This window comes from Martes martes (genome assembly GCF_963455335.1).
Source record: "Martes martes genome assembly, chromosome: X".
NCBI classification, from domain to species: domain Eukaryota; kingdom Metazoa; phylum Chordata; class Mammalia; order Carnivora; family Mustelidae; genus Martes; species Martes martes.
The window spans coordinates 92,788,908-92,801,898 of record NC_137897.1 but is presented as its reverse complement, the minus strand read 5'-3'; the positions used below and the strand labels follow the sequence as shown (position 1 = coordinate 92,801,898).

At 46.4% G+C, this 12,991-nt stretch overlaps 2 protein-coding genes across 2 annotated transcripts; one reads left to right on the top strand and one right to left on the bottom strand.

The window, feature by feature from the left end:
• Positions 1 to 455: 455 nt before the first annotated feature.
• On the bottom strand, positions 456 to 4,306 carry NDUFA1 (NADH:ubiquinone oxidoreductase subunit A1). Its single transcript, XM_080795095.1, has 3 exons — positions 4,031 to 4,306; positions 3,043 to 3,132; positions 456 to 583 (listed from the first exon to the last, which is right to left on the bottom strand). Exons 1-3 carry the CDS (start codon positions 4,130 to 4,132, stop codon positions 563 to 565), a joined length of 213 nt encoding a protein of 70 aa, XP_080651221.1. The 5' UTR covers positions 4,133 to 4,306; the 3' UTR covers positions 456 to 562.
• A 139-nt stretch (positions 4,307 to 4,445) lies between these two features.
• On the top strand, positions 4,446 to 5,539 carry RNF113A (ring finger protein 113A; the record flags this gene model as incomplete). Its single annotated transcript, XM_080795094.1, has 1 exon — positions 4,446 to 5,539. The coding sequence occupies one exon, from the start codon at positions 4,446 to 4,448 to the stop codon at positions 5,490 to 5,492; it is 1,047 nt and encodes a 348-aa protein (XP_080651220.1). The 3' UTR covers positions 5,493 to 5,539.
• Between the last annotated feature and the right edge of the window lie 7,452 nt (positions 5,540 to 12,991).

Here is a 12,991-nt window from a genome sequence, read left to right as displayed (position 1 = left end):
TTTATTTATTTGAGAGAGAGCAAGAGTGAGAGAGCTCAAGTTGGGGAAATGGCAGAGGGAGAAGCAGGCTCCCCACTGAGCTGGGAGCCAGAGGTGGGGCTCAATCCCAGGTCCCTGAGATCACGACCTGTCCAAGCCAAAGGCAGTCACTTCACTCAGCCACCCAGGCCCCCCTGAAATGTCTTTTTTAATATTCCAACAGTATATTTTGTTCCAACAAATTTATATATATATATATATATATATATATATATATATATATAATCTCCCAACAGTAATAACTACTATGTATGACAGGCTGGGCAGTGGGCACAGGGACAGGTGCTTGTTGCACATTCTAGCTATAATTCTAAGCCTCAGTTGCCTCCTAGTTTTTTTTAAGGTGATAAAGCTCCATTTGGGTAGACTGTTTGAGCTTGTGTAGTACTGTTAAAAAAAAAAAAGTCAAGAAAGCCTTTGATTTTACTTTTTTATTATGCATTCCGTTAATACACTGCACAACCTTTAGAAGGGCTAGATGAGCACGACTGAGTTATTCTTCATCCATTAGGAAAATGCTTCCTTAATCGATATTCTCCAAACCCTGAAAAACAGAATCAAAAGGGAAATGTGCGAATTCTGTTGCGGCCACCAATGTACTCCTCAGGGACACGAGTCAGCTCCAGACCAATGCAGTACAGTGAGCGGAAGGAACGGTCTGGTTGCCTGGTGCATAGAAAAGTCCCGTTTGCACGACAGTGCGGTCTGTTCAGTGTGCAACAGCATACATCTACAAACCAATGTGCACACCTTAATTTCAAAAAACCTTAGTGCTAAAAAACGGGAACCACCATCTGAGTTCTCTGTGAGTCGTAAGCAGAGATCGCAGATCACCATTACAAATGTTAACAGTAACAAAATTTGAAATAGTTTGAAAACTACCAAAACGTGACGCAGACACCAAGTGAGCAAATGCTGGTGGGCAAACGGCGCCCACAGACTCGCTCCACACAGGGCTGCCCCAAACCTTTGATGTGCACCAACACCCGGCATCCGTACACGCGGCGAGGCACGCAGGTGCTCTCCAGAGTCAGCGGCATGCTCTGTTATTAAGGACGTACCCGCACACCCCACCTTTCTCTCGATGCAACAATAAGCTGAACTGAATTTTCTAATCACTGAGGTACAAAGAATAACCTACAATGATTTCTAGTTTCCATTTTCTGACCGCAGCAAACATCACTTCATACGAAAAGTGCCCCGCCCATCAGAAGGAAAACCAGTGACCGTCTGGATCCTTCAGAGAGTGAAGACAATCGGGTCAAATCATTACAAAAAAAATAACAGCCAACACGAGGAAGAGACCATTAACCTCATTCTAGTTTTTACAGATGAACAAATGGAGACTCAGCTTAAAAGGCTCTTGCTGAAGTCAGCAAGGAAGTGGCAGGGCCAGAATTCAAGGTCAAGGACCCCACAACTCCAGAACTCTTGCCCTGTGAGCGTGACACTGTTTATTCCGAAGACCCACTCTTTCTTAGCCCCCGACCAAATACTTCAGAAACTGGAGAGTAAAACATCAGTCAGGGACGACATTTCCTCCGAGCGTTAAATAACACAGTCCAGGTAGTCCGCTTACTATCGCATGCAGAACCACCTTGAGAGAAATGAGACCTGCACAGTCCTAGGAGCCGCCCTGCAGAAATTCTAATCGGGAACCTTCTCTCCATTTCGTGTGCTGGCCGGCTATGCTGGTCACTCTTGGACCACACTGGGAAATCCTGCCTTAGTCGAGCAGACCTCTATCATCATGTTCGTCAGCTTCTCAAAGGGCGCAGTACTGACAGGCAGATCACCTAGGCTGAGTCCTTAAGGAACCACTCTGTTACTGAACCACTCTGACCCTGTTTTCTCATCTATAAAATGAGTATTAACCTAGGTTCACGGTGAGGAATAAACAAGCAAGGAGAAAATATTAAAAACTACATTTTTTTTTAAAGAATAATGATGACGAACTCCTACAAGATTTAAGAACATACTACCAGGTTTAATCATATGAAAATGTTCTGTTTGCCTATATCTGACCTACAAAAACAGCAACTCCACAGGATTCACTCAAATGCACAATTATGGTAATTCTTTACATATGGTACTGGGTGCACGAACTGGCAAACTCATGAAGTATTAAAGAGTGTATTCGTGAAACAGGACCGTATGTATACAGAAATTTAGTTCCCTCGAATGGTATTTCAAATAAAAAATGGAGGGGCACCTGGGTGGCTCAGTGGGTTAAGTCTCTGCCTTCAGCTCAGGTCATGGTCTCAGGGTCCTGAGATCAAGCCCCGTATTGGGCTCTCTGCTCAGCGGGGAGCCTGCTTCCTCCTCTCTCTCTGCCTGCCTCTCTGTCTACTTGTGATCTCTGTCTGTCAAATAAATAAATAAAATCTTTTAAAAAAATAAAATAAAATAAATTAAAAATGGACTGCTCTGTAACTGGATAATTGTGACAACTGGCTATCTCTTGGAAAAAAGTATTTCAGAAAAAAAGATTTCACATTATACACCCAATGACCTGTAGACAGGTCAGCACTAAACGTTTAAAAAAAAAAGAATATTTGGAGAAATTTTAAAAATTTATTTATAATCTTGGGTAGGAAAGTCACTTGTAAGCAAGACATAAAACTCAAAATCCTGAATGACAAAATATGATAAAATAAAATAAAATAAAAATATGATAAAACGAACATCAAAATTAAAAACTGATGGAAGACTTCATAAAGTGAAGACGACAGACTGGTAAAAAAAAGATCTGCCACATATAAAACAGACAAAAGATTAATAACCATAACGTATAAGGAACCCCCATTAAAAAAAAAAGGCAAAACACACAAGCAGACAATCCAAGGAATAAAAATACAAACGATCATTAAATCTCTGAAAGGCTGCTCAACTTCGCCAGCAGACAAGACGATTCAAATTCAATTAGCACTGTTAAGACATTTGGCAAAACATAACCAGAACCCATCTCAACCCGGAGGATGTCTAGTATCAGAGCCATCTTACCTTTGACACATAGTAACGATCAACTCCAGAGATGCGCCTATCTCTTTGCATCAAACTCCACTGATATGGATAATAGGCAACCCTTTTTTCCTACAATTAGAAGAAATCATTATTGCACAGTGTTTACGAAGATGAGTGACTCTACTATAATAGAGGGCTGTCAGAACTTATTAAGTGGCATTCTGGGAAAATGGAATCATCACTGAAACAAACACCAAATTAAGACCAGATCCTAAATAAAATCGGACCATTAAGCTTCAAAATTGAGATGGTAACCATGAGTTCTCACACTTTCTATTTTAACCAGCATGTTTTTTTTCCCCTTTCCTCCTTACCTTCCCCCCAACCCCTTATTTGAAAGACCTGACTACTTGTTTCCATTTGCGACCTCAAAGAGAAGAAACAATAGCGGCAGATCACACGTGAAGAACAATCACAAAACCAGAAAACAAATACATTATGCCCTGTACTCTAGGGATAACGTGATGGGCTTGGAAGAGAGAAAAATGAAATCCTGATGTGAAAAGCAGGACCTTGCGGTAAACTCCTCAAGGCTTGGGAAAAGGCGGGATAAGGTGGGGGGGATAAAAAATGTCAAAGTAAAAACCTAATTAAGAGCAGAGAGGTTAAAAACCGAGAAGGTACCAAGATGCGGACGCGAGAAATTACAATCAAAAGGTTAGAGATCCGAGGGAGTGGAGGCAAGACTAAAACGAGGCCCAGGAGTTCGGACCCACCTTCTCATCTACCTTTCCAGCCCCCGAACCTACAACGCCGTCTTGGCCACTCCACCCAACAACTAGCTGCTTCTTGCTAGAGCAGAACGCGGTTTCCGTCGGGTTTCGTTCCGCAAGCCTCTGCTTTTAGGCAAACAGAAGAAGGGGGGTGCAAGCCTGGCGTCCCCCAGGTCGGAGAGCGGCTCCGGACCCCAGTGGCCTCCCACCGCCCGTCCGCGAAGTCAGCCGTCGCGCGGGAGAGGCCGCCTTACCTTGCCCCCGTTGGTGAACCTGTGGATGTGTGCCGTGGCTATGCCGGGGATGACCAAGCACACGGCCATGATGCCGATCCCGGGCAGGATCTCGAACCACATCGCACCGCGGCGGCCAACGCCGAAACCTTCCTTCCCGGCCCGGTTAAAGGTGACCCGGCCTCGGCCCCTTCCCAGTAGGCTCCGCGGCAGCCCGCCGGCGGGGTGGGGCCGCGCACGCCTCGGGAGGAAGCGACGGGGGCCGGCAGGGCTCAAGGGCGGCGCGCGCTCGCATCCTCGCCCCCGCGGACGCCCGCAGTCCGCTTGGGGCAGCCCATTTCGCTCCGACTGGCGGCCGGGCGCGCGACGCGCGGTGACGTGAAGAGGCCCCGCGAGGCCCAGCACGCCATAGCCTTCCGGAGCTGCGGACTCTAAAATGGCAGAGCAACTTTCTCCGGCCAAGACGGCAGACCAGGTGTGCACCTTCCTCTTCAAAAAGCCTGGTGGGCGAAAAGGGGCTGCGGGCCGCAGGAAGCGCCCGGTCTGCGACCCGGAGCCCGGGGACAGCAACAGCAGCAGCAGTGACGAAGGCAGCACTGTGGTTCGCCCGGAGAAGAAGCGGGCGATCCACAATCCGATGATACAGAAGACTCGTGGCAGTGGTAAACAGAAGGCGGCTTACGGCAACTTGAGCAGCGAGGAGGAGGAGGAGGAGCAGGTGAAGGAGCCCGAGAGTCTTGGCGTGGTGTACAAGTCCACCCGCTCGGCAAAACCCGTGGGACCAGAGGATATGGGGGCGACTGCTGTCTACGAGCTAGACACAGAGAAGGAGCGTGACGCACAAGCCATCTTTGAGCGCAGCCAGAAGATCCAGGAGGAGCTGAGGGGCAAGGAAGATGACAAGATCTATCGGGGAATCAATAATTACCAGAAATTCATGAAGCCCAAGGATACGTCTATGGGCAATGCTTCCTCCGGGATGGTGAGGAAGGGCCCCATCCGAGCTCCCGAGCATCTACGTGCCACCGTGCGCTGGGATTACCAGCCCGACATTTGTAAGGACTACAAGGAGACTGGCTTTTGCGGCTTCGGAGACAGCTGCAAGTTCCTCCATGACCGTTCAGATTACAAGCATGGGTGGCAGATCGAGCGTGAGCTTGATGAGGGTCGCTATGGTGTCTATGAGGACGAAAACTATGAAGTGGGAAGCGATGATGAGGAAATACCATTCAAGTGTTTCATCTGTCGCCAGACCTTCCGGAATCCAGTTGTCACCAAGTGCAGGCATTATTTCTGCGAGAGCTGTGCACTGCAGCATTTCCGCACCACCCCTCGCTGCTATGTCTGTGACCAGCAGACCAATGGCGTCTTCAATCCAGCGAAAGAATTGATTGCTAAATTGGAGAAGCATCGAGCTCCAGAAGAGGGTGGTGCTTCCGATTTCCCAGAAGACCCCCATGAGAGTCCAATCCCCATCACTTAGTTTCCCTATTAGTCTCACACCTCAAAATAAATCTTTTGTTGTTTGGAAATCTTAATTCGTCCTGTCCTTCCTTTCTAGGGAAAGTGAAAGGAAAAAGCGGGTGGTGAAATAGGGCCCTGGATGGATGGCTTATAAAAACCTCGAGGTAGGTTCAGTCTGGATTTTTACCTGTTACATATGCTGCCTGGGTGTGACATAACTTTTCAGAGCCCTTTGGCATAAATTCCGGGGATGGGAGAAGTTCGAGAAAAAAGCTAAAATTCGCTTGAAGTAAAACTGATGAAAGCAAGAACTGAACCTATTATACCACGTTTCTGTATCAGTTAGTAGTTTACAAAAGTACCTCCATGTATGAGCTCTACTGGAAGCCTGTACTACTACAAAATCTGCCCCGGCCAGGCTGTGTGTTTGGAGGGTGGGGTGGGAGTGGGAGAATTGGGTGGGGGAGCTGGTGGCTAGCACCAGAGTGCACGTATGGGAAATGGTCCTTGCTCTCTTAAAGCACCACAGATGGGTGCCTGGGTGGCTCAGTTGGTTAAACCAGTGCCTTCCGCTCAGGTCATGATCTAAGCGTGGTGGGATCCAGTCCCATGGTGGGCTCCCTGCTGGGCAGGGAGCCTGCTTCTCCCTCTGCCCCTTCCCCAACATATTCTCTCAATCTCGCTCTCTCTCAAATAAATATCATCTTTTTTTAAAGATTTTATTTATTTATTTGACAGACAGAGATCACAAGTAGGCAGAGGCAGGGAGAGAGAGGGAGGGAGCAGGCTCCCCGCTGAGCAGAGAGCCGATGCTGGGCTCGATCCCAGGACCCTGAGATCATGAACTGAGCTGAAGGCAGAGGCTATAACCCACTGAGCCACCCAGGCACCCCTCAAATAAACATAATCTTTAAGAAAAAATAAACTACTGTAGGTACCCCCCCTTCTACAAATGATCGAAATGGCTTATGCTGTGCTGTCCAGTATGATAGCCACTAGCTTCGGGGGACAGTTGAGTACCTGAAATGCGGCTGGTAGCCACTATATTGGACACTGCAGTTCTAGGCTGAACTTGTAAGCCAAGTTCAGAGAACAAAAAACTAACATTTTATAATCCACTGTCTGAAATTATGTGTTCGCACAGACTGTAATAGAGCTGGTCATGTTAATCTATGTACCTGTCTTCCCAGCTAGTTTGGAGAGTCCTCAGTGACTAACCCAGTGCTTGGCATATGATAAACAAATAAACCCAGAGATGTCTGGAAAGGAGTACTGGGGCCAAAGCCTCAAATCCAGGTTGAGGAGGTTTGACTATATTCTGTAGGTCATGAGATAGCAGAGGCTTGTGGAGGGGAACACAATCAGACTTTTTTTTTAATGTTACTGTTGTTGCAGGCTATTGGATAGATTACAGGAAGATGGAAGAGAAGAGGCAGGGAGACCAATTAGACCAAATGATGAATAAATTTTCACTGATCTGCTTAGTATTTGTGCTGATCCCAGAAAACAGATGCAGTAATAAGTTGTGGGTTAGAGTTTTTAAATTCACACTCATTACTCCATGCAAGTATATTCCTTGAGCACCTACTGTGTCAGGCACTGTGCTTGGCATAGGGGATATTAGCAAACAAGACAGGCCCAACCCCTATCTTCATGGAGCTAGCCATCAAACAATGACAGGAGTGGGGTGCCTGGGGGACTCAGTTGGTTAAGCGTCGGACTCTTGACTTTGGCTCAGGTCATGATCTCAGGGTTGTGAGATGGAGCCCCATGTCAGGCTCTGTGCTCGGTGGGGAGTCTGCTTGAGATACTCTCCCTCTGCCCCCACCCCCAAGTAAATAAATAAATCTCTAAAACAACAACAACAACAACAACAGCGACAGATGTGATGAGTACAAGGGAAAAAGTGCACTGGGTTGACCTCTTAGGGTTAAGCCAATCCCAGCCTTGCGGAATTCAGTATCACCAATTTACTCGACACAAAGTGATACATTTTATAAGAGAATGTATCAATGGAGAACAGAGAAGTAGGAGCGCACACTACCACAGAAGGCAAAGGAAGGAGGTGTTCTAAAAAGTGTCATGAAAAAATCCATCGATGAGGTGCAAAATAGTGTTGTTGTTTTTTTTTTCTGTTCCTGAGAATTTATGTTGGAAATGGCTCAGGAGAAAAAGATGAAAAGGGACAGAATGCAGCTGGAGACTAAGCTCCAGAATTGACAAGGGATGGGACTGAAGGCACAGATCAAGCAGTTAGTCGTCAAGAGGTGAGAGAGAGAATAGAAGAAAGCTGACATTTGTCCACTACTCCACATTTAAAAAAAAATTTTTTTAAGATTTTATTTATTTATTTGACAGAGAAAGAGAGCATAAGCAGGAGGAGCAGCAGAGGGAGAGGAAGAAGCAGGCTCCCTGCTCAGAACCTGATGCGGGGGCTCTAGCCCAGGATCCCAAGATCATGACCTGAGCCAAAGGCAGATGCTTAACCAACTAAGCCACCGAGGTGCCCCGGCTCCACGTGTTTTAATACCTGCCTCTGAATCTTAGGAGTATACAGGATTTTTAAAAAGTATACAAGATATATGCAAATGAGCATTATTTTTAGAATCTATAACATTCAACAGATTCTTTTTTTTTAAGATTTTATTTATTTATTTGAGTGGGAGAGAGTACGAGAGAGGGGGGATCAGGGGAGAAGCAGACTTCCTGCTGTGTGGGGAGCCTGATGCGGGACTTCATTCTAGGACTCCAGGACCATGACCTGAGCCAAAGGCAGTCAGTTGGGCATGTGACTCTTAATAATCAGTTCAGGTCGGGCACCTGGGTGGCTCAGTGGGTTAAAGCCTCTGCCTTGGGCTCAGGTCATGATCCCAGGGTCCTGGAATCGAGCCCTGTATCAGGCTCTCTGCTCAGCAGGGAGCCCGCTTCCTCTTCTCTCTCTCTCTGCCTGCCTCTCTGCCTACTTGTGATCTCTGTGAAATAAATAAAATCTTTTAAAAAAATCAGTTCAGGTCATGATCTTGGGGTCCCGGGATCTAGCCCTGTGTTAGGCTCTGTGCTCAGTGGGGAGTGTGCTTGGATTCTCTCTCTCCCTCTCCCTCTGTCCTTCCCCACTCTTTTTCTCCCCTGCCCCCCCCAAAAAGTAAATAAATCTTAAAAAAAAAAAAAAAGGGACCAGGACATCTGGGTGGCTCAGTTGGTTAAGAGTCTGCCTTCGGCTCAGGTCACCATCTCAGGGACACCGGGATAGAGTCCTGCATTGGGCTCCTTGCTCAGCGGGGAGTCTGCTTCTCCCTCTACCTTCTGCACTCTCTCTGACAAGTAAGTAAATAAAATCTTTTAAAAATATGAAAATAAAAAAGGGACTATAACCACAAAAGCACATGCATTGATAGTGTACTCAAAATATTTTTCATATTTAAAAGTTTATGATTACTTTTTTTTAATTTTTTTTTAATATTTTATTTATTTGTCAGAGAGAGAGAGAGGGAGAGAGAGCGAGCGAGCACAGGCAGACAGAGTGGCAGGCAGAGGCAGAGGGAGAAGCAGGCTCCCTGCTGAGCAAGGAGCCCGATGTGGGACTCGATCCCAGGACGCTGGGATCATGACCTGAGCCGAAGGCAGCCGCTTAACCAACTGAGCCACCCAGGCGTCCCTATGATTACCTTTTTTAAAGCCAACTATTTTTTAAAGATTTTATTTATTTTTTAAAGATTTTATTTATTTATCTGACAGACAGAGATCACAAGTAGGCAGAGAGGCAGGCAGAGAGAGAGGGGAAAGCAGGCTCCCTGCTGAGCAGAGAGCCCGATGTGGGGCTCGATCCCAGGATGCTGGGATCATGACCTGAGCCGAAGGCAGAGGCTTTAACCCACTGAGCCACCCAGGCGCCCCTAAAGAGTTTATTTATTTGAGAGAGAGACAGAGAGAGAACACAAGCAGGGGTTGTGGTAGAGGGGGACGGAGAAGCAGGCTCCCTACTGACCAAGGAGCCCAATGTGGGGCTTCATCCCAGGAGCATGATGTGAGCCAAAGGCAGACGCTTAACGACTGAGCCACCCAGGCGCCCTGGAAACCAGATGTTTTAGGTTGTGTACTGACTCTAGGTGAATGCTCTCTACCCCTTCTTTCAAGTTTATTATTATTTGTAGTAACTAACTGGATTATTTAAGTCTTCTTGCTACCACTACCACCTCCTCCCCACCAGAACACACACCAGTGTTAAGCCTATTATGTTGGTCCTCAAGGGGTGTGGCCTTGGGTGTACACACACAGTCACCCTGAGATGACAATGGATTTGACAGGTTTCTCCTTGCCTCTTTTCCTGACTGTGCCCAAATGTTAAACTCCACTAACTGCAGGATAATTGCTCTATTGTTTCCAGCAATACCCTGGGACTTAAATTGCTGGATAGACAGCTCAATCCAACTCGAGTTCTTTTGGAGAAGGGATCCTGATGTCAGTGTTAGATTTGTTCTGACCCCTGGAGGGCTCCTCCCAACTGTCTCTTTACCCGTTTCTCTTGCAGATTAACTGGCCTGCAGTTTAGTATCTATCTCCCAATGTCCTTTCACCATAAGCACCACTGTTTTTGAGGGCACCTGCCTGGCTTAATTTGTACAGGAAGCGACTCTTGATCTCAGGGTCATGAGTTTGAGCCCCAAGTTGGGGGTAAAGTTTACTAAAAAAAAAAAAAAAAAAAGACATTACAGAGAATGTTCTTAAGCTTGAACGTCCTCATCCTCTGTTGTCAATGAAGTCAGCTCTTTCAGGAAGAGATTTAGAGCCATCTGTTTGTGACTACTTCTCCCTCAAGGAAAAATCTCTAAGCCAAGAATGGAGCTGGGGTAAGATGAATGACTTGCTTCGTGAAATCCCCACTTTGGGACTGGGGTGCTAGGTGGGGGAGGGGCATCAGCCTCAGGTGTCTTGCCTCTTCCAGTGTGGAACCACCTTACCAGCCAGGACAAGGTGATCAGGGTCCCAGTGTTTTCAGCCCCACCATACTTGTTGCTGGTGTGCAGGGCAGCCAAGAGCATGTCCCTCCAGAGGTCCCAAACAGACCAGGCTTGGCCACTCCCCACTGATAAAATCCAAAGGCAGAGAAATGACTGGTAGTGAAAACAAGAAATGAATTTATTTCAGTGAGGTCAAAACCAGGAAGACAGTGGGTTAGCGTCTCAAAAGACGGTCTCCAAAGTGCCAAAAATACTTGCAGGTGTGTTAGGAAAATGTGGGGCAAAGTGGGTGGGCACGTGCCTATAGGCCCTGAAGGTCAAATTGATCATTATCGTAGAGTCGATCATGGGCGGGTCTTGGTGGCTCCGGGCAGTCTGCCTGTGGACCTGTGACAGGTGTTAGGTGTTAGGATGATGTGAAGGCTTTCACCCAAGCAACTAGAAGGATGAAGATGCCATTAAGGGATGTGGGGGATATTGGCGGAAAGATTCAGGAGGACTTCGGTTTGGACGTGCTAAGTTTGACAGGCCTATTAGACCTCCAAAGGGAGCTGGCCAGGAGGCAGCTGGATTGGTCTGTCTGGAACCCAGAGGAAAGTTCCAGGCAGCAGGTGTCCTTGCAGATGCAGTGTTTAAAGGCCTGAGACTGAAGGAGATCCTTGAGGAGGTGAGAGCACAGAGAGGCAGTTGAAGGCCCTAGGTCCAGGGCTCTCCAACCTCCAGACTCTAGAGGTTGGAGGGAAGAGGAAACCACAGAAGGCACAGAGGACTGACTGACTGGGGAGATTAGAGATAAATCAGGAGAGCTTCGTGTCCCAGCAGCCAAGGGAAGCAAGGGTGGTAAGGAAAACAGAGTGACTGACTATGTCAGATGCCACTGGGAGGTCCAGTAAGATAATTTACCGCTGGATTTGACAGCAGGAAGCGAGGCCATAGATGACCCTGGCAAGTATGGATCCTGAGGCTTGGAAGCAGAGTGAACTTTATTGAAGTGAGCTCAAAAGGCAGTGGGTAGTAAGGAATTTGGCCCTGTCCTCATTTGGCTCTCTCCTCTGTTTCAGCCCCTTCAATTTGGCCTGGAAACTGCCATCAGAGATCTCTCTAAAATACAAACCTCATCGTGCAACTCTTTTAAACTCTGTTTAAAGTCCTTCAGTGACAGTTGAAACAAGATCAACAAAATACTGATCATTGTTTTTATTTCTGGGCTCTTTATTCTATTCCATTAGTCTTAACGTCTGTCTGCCAGTACCATACTGTTTTTTTTTTTAAAGGTTTTGTTTAAAAAAAGATTTTAAAGCACTCTCTACACTTAATGTGCGGCTCCAACCCACAATCCTGAGACCAAGCGTCACATGCTCCACCGACTAAGCCAGCCAGGCGCCCTAGTATCATACTGTTTTAATATAATATATTTTGAAATGACAAAGTGCAGTGCCTTCAACTTTGTTTTTTCTTAAGACTGTTTTGGCTATTCAGGATCCTATGTGGTTTCATATGAATTTTAGGATTGTTTTTCTGTAAAAAATTCCATCGGAATTTTTTTTTTTAAGATTTATTTTTTTATTTGAAAGAGAGAATGCACACACACATGGGTGGGGGGAAGGGCAGAGGAAGAGAGAGAATCCCAAGCAGACTCAGCCCTGAGCACAGAGCCTGACATGGGGCTCAATCCCAGGACCCCAAGATCACGACCTGAGCCAAAACCAAGAGTTGGACGATTAACCAACTGAGCCACCCAGGCACCCGCCACATTGGGATTTTGATAGGGATTACATTGACTCTGTAAATTGTTTTGGGTAATATGGCCATTTTAGCAATATTCTTCCAATCCATAAACATGTGATATCTTTCCAATTATTTGCATCTTCAATTTCTTTCATCAGTATTTTGTAGTTTTCAGTGTACATGTCACCTCCTTAGTTTATACCTAAGTGTTTCATTTTTTGATGCTATTGTAAATGGAACTGTTTTCCTATCTTCCTATTCAGATACATCATCGTTAGTATATAGAAATGCAACTGTTTGGGACACCTGGGTGGCTCACTTGGTTAAGCATCTGCCTTCAGCTCAGGTCATGATCCCAGGGTTCTGGATAGGGTCCTGCATCAGGGAGTCTGCTTCTCCCTCTGCCTGCCACTCTCCCTGTTTGTGCCCGCTTGCTTTCTCTCTCTCTCTCCCTCTCTGACAAATAAATAAATCTTTTTTAAAAAAGAAAGAGGGCACCTGGATGGCTCAATGGGTTAAAGCCTCTGCCTTCAGCTCAGATCATGATCCCAGGGTCCTGGGATCAAGCCCCATATTGGGCTCTCTGCTCAGCAGTGAGCCTGCTTCCTCCTCTCTCTCTGTCTCCCTCTCTGCCTACTTGTGATCTCTATATGTCAAATGAATAAATAAAATCTTTTAAAAAAAAGAAAGAAATGCAAGTGATATTTACATTTCAATTTTGTATCCTGCAACTTTATGAATTAGGGTGCCAAAAATACACAGTGGGGAATGGACAGTCTTCCCAATGTTGTTGGGCAAACTGGACATTCACATGTAAAATATTGAAATTGGA

Excerpts from the sequence above, each read along its gene's own strand:
- NDUFA1 (XM_080795095.1), bottom strand. The coding sequence starts at position 4,132 with ATGTGGTTCGAGATCCTGCCCGGGATCGGCATCATGGCCGTGTGCTTG. Across the intron at positions 3,133-4,030 it reads GGTTCACCAACGGGGGCAAG|GAAAAAAGGGTTGCCTATTA; the intron begins GTAAGGCGGCCT and ends TTCTAATTGTAG. Across the intron at positions 584-3,042 it reads ATCGTTACTATGTGTCAAAG|GGTTTGGAGAATATCGATTA; the intron begins GTAAGATGGCTC and ends TCTGTTTTTCAG.